The sequence below is a fragment of the Pundamilia nyererei genome, unplaced genomic scaffold (genome assembly GCF_000239375.1).
Source record: "Pundamilia nyererei isolate P.nyererei 1_Seehausen unplaced genomic scaffold, PunNye1.0 scaffold00043, whole genome shotgun sequence".
NCBI classification, from domain to species: Eukaryota; Metazoa; Chordata; class Actinopteri; order Cichliformes; family Cichlidae; genus Pundamilia; species Pundamilia nyererei.
Window position 1 is genome coordinate 2,812,052 of NW_005187444.1, and position 19,394 is coordinate 2,831,445.

The 19,394-nt window shown below is 41.3% G+C and overlaps 1 protein-coding gene across 1 annotated transcript in view; it reads left to right on the top strand.

The window, feature by feature from the left end:
* The window catches only part of swap70b (switching B cell complex subunit SWAP70b), a 32,909-nt gene that overhangs the window by 5,682 nt on the left and 7,833 nt on the right, over nt 1-19,394 (top strand). Inside the window, exons 3-8 of the mRNA XM_005731525.1 lie at nt 4,869-5,042; nt 6,343-6,570; nt 7,092-7,238; nt 7,457-7,565; nt 8,751-8,932; nt 17,444-17,551. Of these exons, the coding sequence (XP_005731582.1) occupies nt 4,869-5,042; nt 6,343-6,570; nt 7,092-7,238; nt 7,457-7,565; nt 8,751-8,932; nt 17,444-17,551 (948 nt within the window). The remainder of the gene's footprint in view (nt 1-4,868; nt 5,043-6,342; nt 6,571-7,091; nt 7,239-7,456; nt 7,566-8,750; nt 8,933-17,443; nt 17,552-19,394) is intronic.

Sequence of the window (19,394 nt, forward strand, 5' to 3'; positions counted from 1 at the left end):
TGTGTGTGTGTGTGTGTGTGTGTGTGAATCAGAAACCCAGGAGAGCAAGTATCTTATTTTACAAGTGAACACAGTTGCTAGTCAGGAAAAACTTTAAACTGCGTGTGTGTTTGTGCCTTTGTACAGCAGACAGGAAGTGCAGATGGAGGCAGTCTGTACATTATCCTCACCAACTCACCCGTATAGTGCAGCAGAAAATAAAAGGCAGACCTCTAACATTTTCTTTTATAAGAGCACAGAGACGTGTGTTGGTGTGATGAGATTGTTGAACTCTGTACCATGACCCTGAAACACTTACCACTGCTGATGTAGCAGAAAAGTGATGATGATGTTGAAGCTCAGGGCCGCACACTTTGTTGTGTGATAGCATGTTGCACTACATAGAAACGTGTGTGTGTGTGTGTGTGTGTGTGTGCTTGTGTTACAAACAGAGATTACTTAAGTTCATTGTTCCAAGTCAAGAATTTTGACACACACAGTCACTGAAAGTGTTGACCGCTGTGGTGACTCCTCTTGTTGCAATAGTTCTCTGCTGTTAGGAAAGATGGAGGACAAAATCCTGAGTCCTCACTTCATGTAAAAATGTGTTGAAGCTAATTGAGGTTTCACCAGTCTGAGACTGATCGGGTGGGTTTGTAAGGCACAGTGTTTCCTCGCTGAGCGGCAGCAGATTGGCAGTAAGACTTTTGTGCTAACATGCCTTAAAGCGATTATCTTAATTTGAAATCCATTCTTCTGAAACATCACATTTAATAGGGAAAACGGAAATTTAAAATGCATTCATGCACAGAACATGGACTGTTCTGTTAAGGGTTAAGAGCTTAATGGGCTGGTTTTTCTGTTTAGGAACTTTACAAATAAAATAAGAATTCCTTGAATTTTGCCCAAGTTGAGGGGCCTATATCTGTTTTTTTTTCTTTTCATCAGAAATGCTCAAATGTTTATTTATTTAGCACAGTTGTGTATGTAAATAATGTCAGATCTGGAGTAATCTGTGTTCTTGCTGCAGAGCGTGTCTTATAGTTCAGTTTTGGTGAACTTTGTCATTCGAATTCACACTAACCACAAAAGACATGGAGAGGAAGATTTGGCTACAGTAACTGGAGGATGCTTTCATAGTTGTATCGCAATATTCACCTTTAGTTATCTGCCAATGAGAGCCTCAGCAGTCTGTGTTTAGATTTATGTATATTTATTACGCTTTTTTTAAAGAAATGAGGATGTTGATGCCAGATGTTGGTGATGAACCATCCTAACAGCACCTGTCTTGTGCTGTGGACCATTAAAAAAGCACTTTGTTACTACTTCCCCCTTTTCAAATGCTTTCATATCACATCATACCGTGTTGAACATTCAGCTGCTCCTGTCACTGGTGTGATTCTCATTCCACTGAAGTCTGTGATTTTTAAAAAGCAGACAGTCCGGTTGAACTGGTAACAAGATTTTCTTTTTGTCTTCCAGTTTATTCTAGTCTGGCTCCACTTGTTACATTTCTGTGTTGTGTTGTTTCGGTGTGAGATAAGGTTGAAGTTTAGATCCTGAATCCTAATGAACATGTGGCAGTGGAGAGGAGGGGGCGATTTGCTGACAAGGATCTCACTGTTGAAGGGAAAAGACCGAGAGGGATCTTGAAGGGGAGGAGGAGAAAAGACAGCGAGAACCAGCGAGCTAAGAACAAAACGAAAACAAGACGAGCGTGACGCAAAGAGAAGCTCTTTCGTAACAAATCCTGCTTTCACGACTTCCCCTTTACCCTATCCTCGCATGTTGTGTTGCTGCAGAGTGATTAAGCATTCAGAACCACAAACATGATGCGAACACATTCAGCTACCTGAACACATCATCATGAGAGACACGTCCTTATTTATAACAACAGCAGAATATGTTGTTTTTGAGTCAGACTTACTGCCAGAACCAGTGACGAATGGCAAAATATTCATGATGGGAGGAGCCTCTTTACACCGGCATGTAACTTTTTTTTTTCATTTTACTCCACCCAAAATCTATTTTTAGCCTCACAAACAATCTTTACCTGTTACAGTCTTTAATAGTTGCCAGTAATTTCACCTTCACAAAAGACCTGCAGCTGTTTTCAGCTTCAGTAATCTCCAGAAAGCTCCCAACAGCAACAAATATTGAATACACATTTGTACCATCTGAGAATCAGCATGACTGATAAGTTACTGGTAGGCAAACCCACATTTAATCTGCATAGCTAAAGTAAATGAGGATATCTATTTTGCTTATTTATTATTGAATACACACTTAATTTATCGCTGCTAAGGTACATGAAATACATTTATTATCTCTCATTTTTTATTATTTTTGCATTTTCTTCTGTCTTGGCTTGAAAAGGCTCTGAATGATGTCATAGAGATTGGCTATCTCTGATGGGAGAGGTGACGATGCCGAGGCCAATTAAAGAGAAGTTTGGCTGTCGTGTTTCTGTAAACACAGTAGCTGGAGAAGTTTGAACAAATTCTGATAAATCTTTGTAGGTGTGTGGAGTCATGTTTGCCATGACTTTATAAAGATTTAAAATATGTCACATTTGACCTCTGATCTTTCCATCAAGGTCAATAGATTGAGCTGAAGGCCAAAGTGATAAATACAGAGACTAGGGGGTGAGTTGAATTTGCTGAAGTTTGTGCTGTCTGAGTGCTTCTTGTTTTAAAATAATAATTTAGTACAGCGGTCCCCAACCTTTTTTGTGCCACGGACCGGTTTATGCCCGACAATATTTTCACGGACCGGCCTTTAAGGTGTCGCGGATAAATACAACAAAATAAAACTAGTACCGGTACTGAAAAAAGAAGATTTATTCATAACACACGTGAAAAGACCCAGGAAAACAGAGTTAACGATAAAAACGATAACAAAATAACGCTGAAAACCGATTTAAAAACCCTGAAAACTATACATTCCACACCCGAGCCTCAACTCTCGCGGCCCGGTACCAAACGACTCACGGACCGGTACCAGTCCGAGGCCCGGGGGTTGGGGACCGCTGATTTAGAACAAAGACGCACAGAGAAAAGAGTAATACACTACAGGAATGTTTGTTTTTGTTTTTTGTGAATTTAAAAAAAAGTGTTTTACTTCATTTAGACGTCAAAATTAATTGACGTTTAGTCCTAGTTTGCAGTGTTGAGTAAAGCAATGCTTCAGGGTGACTCTCAAAAGTTGAGGAAGTACTATCGCTTTAACATCTAAGACAGGTTTCTACACAGGCACTCAACCTAAATGAGCACAATAGCAGGTTACATCAGATCTTGAAACCGTTCAGGCTTTCAAGCTGGATGTTTGTCTCTCTCTGTCACAGCATGGAAAATGGATTCAGGTTCGGGACTAGCTGAAGCAGCACACAAGTCAAAGGTTTATTATCATGTGAACATACTTCACAAACTCACTGTTCTGTATGTTGCCTGTGAAAAAGGACATTTTAATGAAGCATTTGATAAAACGCACAAGCTCAGAAGCTATTTGCTTTGTAAATAACTACTCCCTTATTTTAGCGTTGTGCATGTTAGTGTGGCTGAGCCCCTCCCTCTGAAAGCGTTAGTCTTGCCCACATTTACACAGAGGAAAAAGGAGTGACTTCCCACGCAGCTCTGTAAAGGGGACTGCAAAGCACATTCTGGAGAGTTCAGCTGGAGGTTATACTTTTTTACACCAGGCCGCCTCTCTGAGATGATAAGCTGAGGGGGGGGAAAAATTTTCAAGTAATGAGGTCAGCAAATGACAAATAATGCCTTTGTAAGCTCAGTCTCCAGATTTGTACACACTTGGTTTCACACATCCCTCCCCCCGACACTCTTGCCTCTGTATGATGTCATAGAGGATATCCTTACTATGGTCAGCTAAGTTGTGCCCACAGAAGCTACAAACCTATTTGAACAGTCGTCTTTAAATTAAAGACGACTTATAGGGGAAGGAGCTAAATGATTTGTTAGCCAGTTAACTGGGGGTCTTCACTAAGGCTTAGTGTAAGAAAATCGAGGATTATTTTAAATGGTGAATAATGCAAAGCTACTCAGAATAAAATTTAAAAAAATCTGGAGATGAAAATGGGTGGTAGTTCCACTAAAGTTTGTACTGTGTTAAAGGCTGAGTGTTCAACAGCAATATGAAGTGCTACCGAATGTCCTGACTGCCACCTTAGACCAGTGTTTCTAAAAACTGTGTGATGGCCACTGCAGGTGCCGTAACCATGGTTTTGAGCAGGATTCATGGACTGTAGATATAATAGTTGATGAATCCAGTTACAGGGTTGACTGGTTTCTAATTACGGCAAACGTTGGAAGATGTTTTGGGATCATTTGCTGGTGGTTGGATTTGTGGGGCGACTGCCAGCAGGACAAGATGTGCTTCTCATCCAAATGGCCGCGCACTCAGCCAGCCGGTAGTCTCCATGGAGATGCTACTGTTCACTGGCTCAAAGAAAACATCCCCTCCACACCACTGACTAGACCTTTTTAAGAACTTTCCTCCCATTTGGCTCTGGAATTTAAAGCCTAGAGGCACTTTTTCTTTTTGTCCCTTCTCAGTTTCTGTGTGCATCGTACTGTAATACACAATCTGTCTTTCCGAACACTCCTGCACACATGTACATCTTAGATACCCTAATGACATCATTTTGCCTAGCCACCCTGGACTAACTAGCATGGGCATGTGCTAGTAGATGAAACGCATGTTGTATGTTATTAAAGTTGTGTATTATGGATTTGATAAATGGATATATCCCATATGTATAATATCTATGCTCTGTGGTTTGAAACGTCAGCTTTAAAAAATGTGAGCGTCTGGAAAAGCAGACTGTTCTCCTTTGGTGTGGAACATAACCTGATGATGTTTCTGTTATGCCACAGGTGAAGGATAACTTTAACCGTCAGGACTTCAACAAAATGTGCTGGACGTTGTCGTATAGGAAGAACCTGGAGCAGAATGAGCTGAAGATCTGTAATGATGACGCCTTCAAGATCTGGTGCATCTTCAACTTCCTGTCTGAAGACAGATACCCCCTGATCGTCGTCACTGAGGAGGTCAGAAAACATGGGATGCTGTTGCGTTGTAGTACGCCCTGTTTTTTTTTTTCTTTCTTTTTTTTGTGGCTCTTCCGTCAGTTGGTGTCATAGAGGGTTGGTTAGTCTTAGATTTACTGATTAAATCATTAAATTGAAAAACGTGACATTACTGGGTTTTGTACTTTTGCAGATCCACTTTGAAGTGCTCTTTAGTGCACATATAAGTACCCAAGGCTGTTGATGTGTTGCGTAAATAGATGTTAAATTAAATGTGAATACTTTTAGAAAGCCTTGTGTACATTAAAACAAAAGCACTTTGCAGTTGTTTTACCGCTCCGTCCTACTTGAGATCTCATTCACTGGTATGTGGCTCATGAAGTAAAATGACTTTGACGCCTGTGGTCTGGATGTAAGAAAAGTGACATTAAAAGAAAACAATTCATGTAAACACCAGATGGCTCTAGAAAGGAACAGACAAATTCTGGGTGAGTTCTAGGTGTCGTTTTTTTTGTTCACATCTCCAACTTAACATGGAGTAAAGCAACATCGAAAGAAACTGAAGAAGCTAAATCAGGTTTTGAAAACATTGAGACCACACCAATTGTGTGTAAAGACGCAGCTTTGGGATGCCATCTATGCCACATAATTAGCTTAACCCTGCCTTGGACCCTGCAGTCATAAAACCACAGCACTGACCACAAACGTCTGTGTGAGCTGTCTTTGCATCAAAAGTGCTTCAGAAGCTACACAGTAAGACGCTAACCTGTAAGGATGCCATTGACTAGTGACTCAGGAATCACATTAAGGTTTTGTTTGTTTGTTTGTTTGTTTGTTTGTTTGTTTGTTTGTTGTTGTTTTTTCAAGAGAGACAGTAAACATCTTACATTTTAGACTGGAGCATTTCTTTTCAAAGTGCTTACTAAAAGGGGAAGCACTGGCGTGAACAGCCTTTTATTCATCTGTAGTCTGTTTTATTTGCAGCATATGATATTGTACGTGTCCCTTCACTGTGTCACTTAGTAGCCAGTGGAAAAAGTCCGTTGCTCAAGAGCAGAAAAGGAAGTTTCGAGCTTCCTGTTCTTTTACAAATGCTGGAAGATTTATTGTTGTGTAGGAAAAACATCAGAACTCAAACACAGGAAGATTGTTTGCAAAAGAAATGCACATTTTGCTGCTGCAGTCATGTAAGGATGAATTGTGGGAAAAATGCAGAAATGGTGAAAGTTATCTTTTATTGTAAATGAACAGCTGTGCTTTTGATGAAAAATGACTCTGTGTGTGTGTGTGTGTGTGTGTGTGTGCATGTCTGCATGTACAGATTGAGTACTTCTTGCGTAAGTTGACAGAGGCGATGGGGGGAAGCTGGGTGGAGGAGCGCTTCGAGGACTATAAGCTGCAGCTGAACTCGAAGCAGCAGTGTCTGAATGCATGGGAGCTCATCAGCCTAGTTGGGTCGGGTCACTTCAGTAAGGGCATGGACCATCAGACGCTCTCAATGGGAATCGGTGAAGTCTACCAGGAACTCATTCTCGACGTGCTCAAACAGGTGGGCAGCACATCAGCACAGACTGATGGTACAGTCTTCATCGCAAAGCTCTGTCATCTTACTCTGATTTCAAAGAGTGCCGATGCAGCCTACTGTAATAACTGTGAAGCATATACCACTTTAAATGATAGGAGTCATAGATTTCACACTAAATTAAACAGCACATTTAGCACCTGGCAATGAAAATGTCAAAATCCCTCTAAATGTCTTAGTTCACAGTAGAAAAAAGGCCCCAAAAATGCGGAAGTTTTTCGATATTTCGATTAATTCTGCTAAAAACTAAAACTGTTTTTTTTTTTTTTTTTTTTAAAAAGAAAAAAAAGAAAAACGCTGTTTGGGACCAAGCATTTTGAAAACAATTACAGATTAAATTCTAACCACAAATGCAAATCATTGATTAAAAATGGTGTCAAATAATGAAATTTCAGTTCATAAAGTGTTAATTATTGATGTATAATGAAGCTTGCTGTTAGGAGGATGTGAATGTTATTTAAGCCGCTAAGTATTCTGTCTTACTGCAGGGCTATATGATGAAGAAAGGGCACAAGAGAAAGAACTGGACAGAGCGCTGGTTTGTGCTGAAGCCAAACACAATCTCATACTATGTTGGTGAAGACTTGGCTGAAAAGAAAGGAGACGTCCTGTTGGATGGAAACTGCAGTGTGGAGGCAAGAGCCTGCTGTCTGTAGTAAAACTCTGTTTCAGCTTCCCAGCCTTGATTTCTATGAGAACAGCAGCGGAAGAGAATCTAAACATGTGAAACACAGAGATTAATCCCCTATGCACATAAGAAATAAAAGACCAGAGAACTGTTTAGGAAAAAAGAAGTATGTTATTGTTTTTTGTCTGTGTATTGTCAGCTTGTAAATTCTGTTTTTCTTTGCAGCATTTACAAGATAAAGAGGGAAAGAAGTGCCTCTTTCTCATCAAGTCATCACAAAAAAGCTTTGAAATCAGTGCATCAGACAAGAAGAAGAAGCAGGAGTGGATCCAAGGTGAGTTCTATCGAAGCTGCTCGATAGTAGTTCGATAATAGTTTTCTGCTGTCTGCCTCATTGTTAATAAACAGTAAATTAGTTGTTCACTACTTCTACTGCAAATAAACCTGTTAGTTCGACACAGTTAAAGAAAAACTTTTGTTCTGCTCAAAACACCTGACCTACAAGGTATCCAGGAGCCTGCTGTAGTTGTTCGGATGACTGAACAACTACAGTCCCTAAGGGAGTCTCCAGCCACCCTTTGGAGGAAGCTCATGTCCACTGCTTGTTTCAGCTATCTCTTTTTTTCTCTCTCACTATTCAGTGTAACCTCAGTAACAGCTGAATTTCTCTCTTTATGAGAATACCCAGGACATGTAGCTGCAGGTCTGATGAAATGATTACAGAATCAATCATCGACCTGTGACTTAGGGTGTCCTGGGGCCAAGTGCAAATATGAACATCGTGAATTGTATGTTCAAACACGATGGTCATTATGGACAAGCAAACCATGGCTCAGGTGGTCCCTCCCATTCGCATATCCCCAGATTGTGTTGTCACTAATCTTCTTGACAATTCAAGTTGCCTGAAGGGGACAATGGAGTCCCCGGAAGGGGCACCTTCAGTCATCCCATGCATATACCTAAACCTGACTGCCTGACGATTGCCTTTGAGCAATGGCAACTCCAGAGTGGTAAAGAGCCCAGGCTGTGTATTGAGACAAGCCCAACTATCTCTAGCAGTACTTCCCAACCCCTCACACTGGCTCAGGTGCCTTCCTGCCCAAAGAGGTGATATTCCATGTTCCTAAAGCTAGATTTGTCATCTGTGGTTTGGACAGAGAGGGCATCCAACCATGACTGCGGCCTGATCCACAAAACACCAAACTCTCATATCCCCTACTGTTAGTGGTGGTCCCACAAGAGAGCAAGCCCATGTAGTGCTTTTAGACTGTGCCCAGCCAGACCCCATAGGTTAAAGCTCGGCCTCCTTACTGTGACATTTCTCCCAGGACCAGTTTGCCTTGAGTGATCCTTCCAGGGTTGAATTGCCCCTGACAACATAGCTGCTGGGATCACGCTGGCATGCAAAACTGTCCTCCAGGAAGAAAGTGGCAATTCATAGAGGGGCTTGGAAAAACCAAAACATGAAACGGGAAGCTCTAAAACTAAAGATTTTTTTTGTGTGATATCCATGTCTCAGCTGTTCAGAACTGCGTGACTCTGCTGCGTCAGGGCAGACCAGCGCCGCACCGCGAGGCTCGACAGAAGCGCAGAGAGCTGCGGCTGAAACAGCAGGCTGAACAGGAAGAACTGGAGCTGAGGATGAGGGAGCTACAGATAGCCAATGAGGCCAAGCAGCATGAACTGGAAAATATGAGGAAGGTAGGAGATGAAACTCACACAGTCAATAGTCCCCCGTGGATCCAGTCTGGTCAGAAAAAGTCTGCCTCACTATCACTTCTGTTTCGTAGCATCTCAAAGATGAAAATGAACAGAAGTGAAAGATGCAGAGATTGTCAAAAATATAACAGATAAAATCACAAAAGCAAAGCGGGGGAGGAAAAAACGAGAGACTTAAAGCAGCTCTTGGCCATCTTCACTATGCTGTTTGTATTGAAACAGGGAAGTCGATCTTTGTGGTCATGTGAGACAGAGGTGCATATCTTCATGGGAAAAACTGAATGAGTGTGCATCATTTAGAGACAAAAAGCTATAATAAGTGCAAACTGTACATATAGTACAAGATCAACATGTGATCCTCAGACATTAGAAACACCATGTAAAGTGAAGCCACCGACTTTCATCCTCTGAGCTAAAAATAAAAGTTTATTTTCCTTTGTTAAAATGGAAAAAAAGAAGAGAGAGCTTATCAGATAACAGCCCGACGGTTGGGCAGGCAGTAATAACAGTAATTAAAACAGCCTTTCTCTTGAGAACTTCTTGAAAATAGGAAGTGCACATAAGGGAGATGTGGTTACTGAGGTTATAACGAGAGAAACGTCTGCATATAAGGCTGGAGGTGCATCTGTTGGATCACAGACGAACACCAGGATGTATAAATAAGATTATGAATGGAGCAGAAAAAAACGTCTGTGCATTCTTTAGTGAGCGAGACAAACCTGAGGGATTTCCCTCACTGAAGTTCTGAACTTGTATGTTTGAAAACGGCACTCCTCAAAGCACAGCTCTGCAGTCTCAGATTAAAGAATGAGGAAGGATGGGAGGCATTCCTCTTCCAGCATAAAGTGCACTGGAGCAACTGCACCTCACTGTCGAACTATTCACACAATGTTACAGCACACTGGTGGTTAAAGACCAGCTAATTTGTGTTCTCACATTAATGTCAGAGAAGTCTTAGAAATGTTCAGGGCTCAACTGTAAGTGTGAAGAATTTGCAGTGTTAAAGCTGCAAGCCTGTCCTCCATTTTTCAGACAGTCTCCACAGGAAGGTGCAAACTATGTGGCACTAATTTTGGGAAAGTGCCTAAAGTATCTGAAAACAATGTTCTGCCTGCCTTGCCTTTTATGGAATTCTATTTCTGTCAAAAAACAGCAAATAATTTGTTGCCATTTATGCAAATAGAACTCGACAGCCAAGTGCACAAAGGAGCCATCATGCAGGCGAGCGCGTCTCTGCTTAGCTGTAGCTAATTTATGCTCTTGCAGACGGCTCTGCTGTCGGAGCTGACTTCTGCTTGCTTGCGTCAAACTGACTTTTGAGAGCTTGTGGAGGGGGGAAGCCCAAAGAAAGAAGGCCTCTGATGGGCCTAGCTACTTTCAAAGCAATCACACCTTTAAGCCTCAGTGGATGGTTTTTTTGAGGTTCTTTGGATGTATGGTTTATTTGGTTTGTTTTTATGAGCGATTCGGTCCCTGTACGACCACAGTGAGAAGTTGGTCTGCGTTGCAGGATGTGAGCCCTAGTGGGTGTTGAACTCTGCCAGGGCTGCCCTCTGTAATTGATTACGGTCATCATTTTTTATGAACAGGCATAGCCAAGTGTTGATATACTCCTAGCTTCATCTGTGGTTGCAAACTGTGGGGTAGTGATCAAAAGAACGAGCTTGTGGATACTAGCAAAAACTGGATGGATGGTAATGGAGCTAACAAAATGGTCCAGTCTGGTTACAACTATAACTGTTTTCATAAATCTCTCCCCCCCAGACCATAGACATATACTGGCTATGGTCAGCAGCCTGCCACCTCTCTCTGTGGCCACCCACTGCACTGTGAAGTGATAAAACTAAACGGATAGAGCCGACTGGCACAGATACAGCAACTTAGAAGTACCAAGATGTCTCTAACTATTATGGTATAATGTTGGGATTGCATCTTGCTTAACCAGTGTTGCGAAGGCGGTTTGTGGCCAAGAAGGAACCACAGTTTTCAGTCAGGTATGTCATCACGGCTGTCATTGTCTAAATTAAGTGTCAAAACCAATCCAGCAACATTCCTCTAAGATTGCATCACAACTTAAAATAATCATTCAATAATCATTATCTTGCGCACTTTTAGAAGTGACAGTGTATTTTTGTGTCGCACACTGCAGGGTTACACACGCGTCTCATGCAACTATTTGAAGTAGGTCAACTAAAAACCCTCGTTACCACTGAAACTTGCTGCCAGCTCATGAATGCCAACAATAGACCAGCTCCACCCTGCAGTCTCTGACTAATAAATAGTCCATCACTTCCTGCAAATGAAGGAATGTGGATTGAAAGAGCAATGTGGGGGCAGGGGGTGCAGCAGCCATTAAACATGTTGCTCCAGAAAATCCTCCTGCTAAACCTCACTCTCTCTGCTGCTACCAACACTGCTGATTTCTGCAATTTCATTTGTCTTTTTCAAATGCTGATAATTAGTGGCTGCTCTCTGCTAATTCTGAGAAATAACAGGAAGTGCCATCTTCAATATTGTCGTGGTTAAGTATTTTTCTCATTGCTGTTAGTCATCCGTGAGAAATCTGTTTGTTTGTACTGTCCTTCTGCAATGTGGGCAAATGTTATGAAATAGTCTCTCAACTGTTTGATTTTGTGATTTTTGTTATAGGAAAAAAACATCATTGCAGAGCAGATGGGCTACAAATAATTTAAAAAGGCCTCTTAACTGACTCAAGGGGTCAGATAAATCTTCTGAGAATGGTATTGTTTAGTTAAACTTAAATCACCGCATTGACCACGTATCAGTGGTTAGGTTTTCAGTTCAGTGTAGGACCGGGGGGGGTTGCAGCCAGCATTGTGAGTAAAGCTAAGTTGCAGTCAGCCTGGTTCACGCTGCGCTCGTCTAACAGACTGAAGAACAGGACAAGAGTTCTTTGTCTGGAACAGCGACCTCTAAACTCACAACAATCTACCATTGAGGTGTAAGTGTACAACTCGCATAGTTAGCTTCATGAATTAACAATGAACACAAACATGTGTAGCCACACACAGGCATACAGTAGACATTCTCACACACTGCTGCTATAAGAGGAGCATTGTGACAGTCTGCAGACAGTTCACATCAGGGGTGAAGCAAAAAGAGGTTATTGATCAACCACCAGCACAGTTTAATTTACCCAAATGTTTTTCCCTGTTACGTTCGGTTTTGTCTTGAAACAAACCCACGCTCTACACCAACAGCTGGCAAACTTAAAAATGCGTTTTCATAAATTGTTTGTATATTCTAGTATTGTTGGTGTCACATTCCTCATAGGTCAGTGAGATGCCAAGAGGCCAAAAACAGCTACACACAGTTCGCACAAGACTGTGTTGCCATTAGGGATGGGTATCGTTTAGGTTTTATCCGATACCGGTGCCAAACCGGTACTTTTGAAACGGTGCCGGTGCTTAAACGGTGCTCAAACCGGTGCTTAAAGAATGGAGAACACAAAATTGGTCCAAAAACCTCTCATGTTCAGCTGTTTTTTGTAAAAAGATAACAATGTTAGCCTTTTCTGCAGCTATGGGGCATATATAGTATCACTCTTGGCTGGAAGCAGTGCTTAAACAATGGAAAAAACACAAACTTTGTCCTAAACCTCTCATGTTTACCTGTTTTCCACTTTTTCTTTGGTCATTTTAGCCTTTTTGTCCAGGGTGAAGGGAGTATCTGCCATCAAACAAGAAAACAGCCGCATGTAGCTATGATGATGTTTGCTAGTTCACCTTACTGCATTAATGTAATAACGTGGTTAGCCTACTCAACGTAAATTACACACGAACAACATTAAGCTACTCACGCAGAGAAGAACGGCTGCTGCTGCATCATCATCCGTCATCATTTCTGCTACACTGGCAGGGCTAGGGGCCAGGACTCTCCTCTTCGGGTTCTTGGGGGATGTTGCTAACTCCGGGTCCGATAACAGGCACCACACCCGCAGTAGATGTGCTCGGTGTGAGGTCTCGTAGCAAGCTATCAAATGCGGCGCATTTCTCGGCTTTAAAGAAAAACCGCTATGCGTCGCCAGGTGTTTCATCAGATTCGAGGTGTTACCTCCTTTGACAGTATCACAGTATCAGCTTAAAGCACTTGTTGCAGGCTGCTGAATTTGCATATTTTGCTGTGAAGTACAGCCAGACTTTGACTGCTTCGCCTTGGACATTTTTAATCTGTAGCTCTGCTCTAACAGAACGTACGTACCTGGCCCCGCCTACTATCCTCGGAAACGTAAAATGATTGGCTAGAAGTGTATCACACAGCTCAGGAAAAAAAAGCACCGAAATGTGCGCTGCTTTTCGGTCTGGTTACTACCATTTATGTCAGAACCGGTGCCATGACACCGGTACCCATCCCTAGTTGCCATTTATACGCTTCACAATGTATTTAAATGATTGTAGAACAAAAACAATGGCAGCAATTATAAAAGTTTAACCTTGGAGTATATAGGCTAGGTTGAAGCTTTAAATGTATTTTATTTTAGTTAGTATTATTCTAGCATTTTTGAACCTTTGCTTCTTTTATAAATACAAAAGCTGACCATATAAAGTTTTTAGAGCTGACTTGACTTGAAGAAAGAGTTTCGTTACTCATCCAAGTGACTTCTTCACTCTCAGCTGACTGCAGGTTTCCCCAACCTTATAAACAGGTTTGACTCTCATCATCCACTGGAGCACAAACTGTGACTGTAGCATCCTGATGACATACAGAGGCCAGGGAAGCAGAAGAACATCATATCAAGAAGGTCCTGAGTAAATGTGGTTATCCCAGCCGGACATTTGTCAAAGCTGAGAAGGCGCCAAAAGAACACTCCAGGAGAGAAGGACAACCACTGCCTAAGTGAAAACTCCCACATCTCTGTGGTTTTTAAACCCCAAAACACACTGCACCAAAAATTGGTCCACTCCAAGGATTGGGTCCTGCGACACAAACAGACTGACATAGTGTACGCTGTAAAGTGCCAGGAGGATTGCCAGGATTAAACATCAGGGAAACCAAACAACCTCTGGCTAAGCGGATGGCACAGCACAGAAGAGCTAACTCGTCAGGCCAGGACTCTGCAGTCTATTTACACCTACAGGCCAGTGGACAGTGATGAGGATGTACACATCCTGAACAGGGAGGAACGCTGGTTTGAGTCAAGGAGGCCATTTACGTGAAAAGGGAAAGACCATCTCTGAATCGAGGAGGGGGGGCCTAAGGGTACATCTTTCACCAACTTACAATGCTGTGATTGCAGACATTCCCCGACTCTCTGTGAATGGTACTCGTGGTACCATTCGCACTGATCAGTGGTCTTTGATCAGTGGTCATGACAATCTGCATATTAATGATCAAGAAACCAACCTCCCAGGCCATTGTTCCTTCAGTGGTGCTAGTTTCAGTCAATGTGCAAAGGTACTTTTTATAAGTTTGGGGAAACCTGCAGTCAGCTGAGACTGAAGAAGTCACTTGGATGAATGATGAAACATTTCTCCCACTGAAAACGCTACGTCCAGATGAACAGAATCAACTTTTTGGGATGTTGTCTTTATATATCAGGTAAATTGCAATTATGGTCAATTTCTTCTTGGAACTAAATTTTGATTGCGTTTCGATTACAGCATATGGGGAAGATTTGTCTTTATTTAAAAAAACAAACAAAAAAAAACAAAACCCAGAAATATCAAGTGTTGTTACATCCTGGCAAGATAATGAAATTAGGCAATTTAGTTAAATGGATGGAAATGAAAATGGAGTTAATGAAACTGCTGCTGCTACATTTTGTAATAAATTCTTGAAACAAGCAACAAAACCTGTAGCGTGCACTCAACATTCTCTCTTCTAAATCTAAAAGGAGACTCATGGTGAGAAAGTGCAAATCAAGCCTCGTCACACTTGTTTGCTGGGTGTGTTTCACAAACGGCTAAACTGAATTTCCCTTCATTCACAACCGGCTGTGGCAGATAGCTGCCCCTCCCCGAGGTTGGTGGTGCTGAAAGGTTTCCTCCTATTTTTAAAGGGAGTTTTTCCTTCCCACTGTTGCCCATTACTTGCTGATAGAGGGCCTGGTGATGGTTCTTTCTAATATTGTTGGTATTGTATCCTAGAAAGTGCCATGAGGCAGCTTTTTTTTTTTAAATTGGTGCTATATAAAAATTTTTTGATCTTCATGTTATCATAGCGGGCGATTGTGGCTCAAGAGTTGGGAGTTCGCCTTGTAATCGGAAGGCTGCCGGTTTGAGCCTCCGCTTTGAAAGTCTCAATTTTGATGTAATTTTTCAAGACACTTCACCCGTTGCCGACTGGTGGTGGTCAGAGGGCCCGGTGGCGCCAGTGTCCGGCAGCCTCGCCTCTGTCAGTGCGCCCCAGGGTGGCTGTGGCTACAATGTAGCTTGCCATCACCAGTGTGTGAATGTGTGGGTGGATGACTGGATGCGTAAAGCACTTTGGGGTCCTTAGGGACTAGTAAAAGCGCTATACAAATACAGGCCATTTACCATAGTTTAAAAATGGTCAAATATGATACCAGTATGTGAAGTAACTGGCTAGCATTCTTACCACTGTCTGAAATCCTGATTATTTATCAGCCATAAAATCCTGATGGGTATTGTCATTAACTGGCCTCGCAGGTAGTGTGGACCCCCAACTCTGTGAACGCGATAACGATCGAGAACTAGGCAGTGTAAGATTTTCATGTTGATACCATGTTTGAATCTAATAGGATGCTGAGCGGCAGCACTGGCAGGCAACAGTTTTCACATTTTGTGTTTATATTACTTGTGTTTTAAATTAGCACTGTAGCACCGTGCCATCTCCATTGTGTTGGTCTATTTCAATTGGTTTTTGTTTCTTTGTTATTAAATTGAGATTTTAGCAATCAGCAATAACATGGATCCATAGCAGAGTCGGGGTGCATTGATTAACCATGTAGAGTCTGCAATGACTAGGCTAAGACCGTGTGTGTGTGTGTGTGTGTGTGTGTGTGTGTGTGTGTGTGTGTGTGTGTGTGTGTGACAAAGGCAGTACAGTTGCTGTAACTGTAATGGTTACATCGACCCAGATAAACGTGGAAGGTCATGAGAGAATGACTAGTCATCGTCTTCTTCTTCCTCTTCTTCTTCTTTTACTTTTTTATTTTTTATTTTTTTTTAATAAAAACAAAAAAAAACAACCCCAAAAATAAAATGCAACTGCAATGGTAAAACATTTGTTATTCCAAGAAGTCTGAACTCTGCAGTACAAATGATTTCAGTGTGTATTACTTCATGCTCAATTTGCCTTCATAGAGCGCTGCTGGTGTTACATTTGCATACCTATTCAGAGGCAGCGCATTCATGTCTGTTAGTCTGTTATAAACCACACAACTAAAATTAAACATGCAGCAATCCCCCCCCGACAGGTCTTTGCTGAAACTTCCCCCTCACACCAGTTTCGTTGTTTGTTTTCCTTTTTTCATTCTGTGGTTTTTAAAATAGAGAAACTGCTTTTTAATTTCAAGTTTATTTAAAAGTTATGATGTAGTTCGCCAGTTTCAAAATGGAGCATGAAACTGATGTGCTGCATACTATATATGTGTTACTACTTTTCAGTTCTCATCCTTGGCTAACCTTTTGTCTGCACAGCAGTTTCATAAAACTACTAGATGCTTAAAACAAAGTAAAACTTAATAGATATAATTACCAGGCTTTAGAAGGGAAAATTAAATTAGAAGAGCTACAGTTCTGGTTGGTTTTTAGCCAATCCCTAACCTTTACTGCAAAATCATTTATCTCCTCAACTAGACTTCACTTGGCAATATGTCTCAAAATGATGGCACTTGATGATGAAACTGTATAAATTAAGTATTACAATTACGGCCATTGCTATGAGGACGCCAAAATACAAACAACACGTGCGCTTTAGATGGCTTTTTCTTTGAAAACACTGGACATGTTGCCAGATTGGTATCATTCCCCCCAGTGTGTCGAGTTGGACTGTAGCATGACTCCTTAAGAATGATGACTGATGATTGGTTAAGGTACGAGGAGCGAATCGAAGGTAAAGCCAGTTAATAGTAGGTAACTTTTGCCTTGTGTTATTTTAATTCCAATAAAGGATTAAGTCCACGCTTTATCTTGTTTTATGTCTTTATTATATACCCACAGCACACATTTCAAATTTTCATATATGTAGTTGCTTCTGCAAAAGCAGGAAGAGTGAAGCCCTTTACAGTCTTCAAAATTCCAGGCTTTTGTTTTTATTTTGTTTTTTTGGCTGTTTTACGACTCTAGGACTTTAATTTATTGAGAAGTGTAGCTTTTCTAAGCCCTGACTATATCCCTGACTAGAGTGTGATATTTTAGTGTATGTAAAAGTAACACCACCAAACAGTCTCTTTAACCTGACACTACAAGGGTGTGAAATGTGTGATTTCACATACTGCTTTAGTCCACTCTGCAAAAAAAGGAAAATTAAAAAATGTCATTTTTGGCTTGTCTGTTGCTCTTTTGGCAGGCTCTGGAGGAGGCAGCAGCTAACGCAGCAGAAGAAGAAAAAAGACGCCTTCAGACCCAAACTGAGCTCCAGGACCGTTACAGGAGGGACCTGGAGAGAGAGAAACTGGTCTGTCAATCCTTTTCATCTGCATGTAATGTCTATAACGTACAGTCGAGCATAGTGGTGCCAGTTGGACTTAATATCATACATGGATGTTTCCTCTGCACCATTACCACAAACCTCTGAATACTCTGCCTGACAACATCTTAATATTGTTGCGCTACACTTCATTAAGTACACTCTAGTACTGGATCTTCTGATTAAAATGCCAATTTAGAGTTATTTACTTTAATTCCTGAACAGAAAAAACAATTTTAGTGGTTTAGTGGTTCCTACTTCCTACTGTTTAAGTTAATTCTGCATCTCCTCGCTGTATCTCTGCATAATTTCCGTGATGGCTGTTCATCAGTGCAATTCCACAGTTATCTGAGATATGTATTGAAACATCAGTAGTAGATATGTGCAAATGTCATCAATGGGGGGCCTCCATAGATGAAGTGCCACATTAAAATGACAGCAATATTAGCACTGCACACTCCTTGTGTAGTCTTAAGTACTATTACAGATAAAACCAAAAATAAGCAAAGTCAAACACTACCAGGTCCTGAGTTAGACCCCACCATCTGGCCGGGGCCTTTCTGGGTGGAGTTTGCATGTTTCCCCCTGTGCTTGTGCGGGTTCTGTGAGTGCGAATGGTTGTCTGTCTCTCTGTGTTAGCCGTGAGACAGACTGTGACTAGACCTGTCCAGGGTGTACCTCAACTCTCACCCCATAGTAGCTGGAATAGACTCCAGCCCCCCGTGACATGGATGGATGGATGGGTGTGGGGGGCACCAGACTGGTCAATTACTGCACTTGCTTTATATTCAGGGACATTAATCCTCAATTATCAGGCTGCAAATATATTCATAATAATGCCTTTTATTTGAGGGCACCTTTCAGAAACCCAAGGTCACCTTACAAGGAACAAAATGAATAAAAGGAACAATATATCACTGTATTATTGAGAGCATGCAATAATGGGTAAGTCGGAACAATTTTCATGCAACATTGTTTTGCTATGACATAATTCATCCATTTCAATTTGACATAAACCTGTTAAATACATAAACTGAGAAGAGCTACTAAAATAAACACAAAACAGAAAAGTACTGCAGAGTCTTGAGCAGCAATTTGGAGAGACTTGAATGGATGTTGTTTGTTGCCTCACATTTAAGAACATAGTGTGTGGTTAAGAAGTGTCTATGAGGCTCAGCTAACACTGATGGCGTTTTCTTTCTTACTCACAAACACTTGTTTGTAAAAGAGCCCCGTTTCACTGTGCTCGAATGCCACTGATAACATCTTGACATGCTTGCTACACAGCATGGATGTGGTGAAATGGCAGAGAGATGTTTAACTGTGGTTCTTTAGTCACAGTTCTGCTCTCGGATGTCCCACTTAGTTGATCCTAAGAGACGGCGTAATTTTGATTTGTATTTCTTACTTAATCTTATACATCATTAATATGTTACTCGGTTTAAGTTGGTTGTAACAGCACTTCGCTTAACTCTACTTTCTCTCACACTCGTCCACACCAGCTGAGCTACCCACTGAGAATAGCATGAGGTTTTTAGTGTTTGCTCAAGATCATCTCCACTAATGAGTTAAAACTCATTCTGCTGATCAATCCTGATGGCCCATTGATCAGTTGATTATTGATCAGTTGATTAAGATTGTGTGTGCTAATTCATAAACTTCTGATCCCAGAGGTGTTATATGAAGCAGTGTTAATGCTAATAAGTATGTTATACTTCTTCCTACTCCATTTCAGACTTAATAATTGTAATTTCATGTCATTTAGACTCTATTTTATTTATTTTACTTTTTTGTTTTGTCTGCGCACATACATGTGTGTATTTACATATAT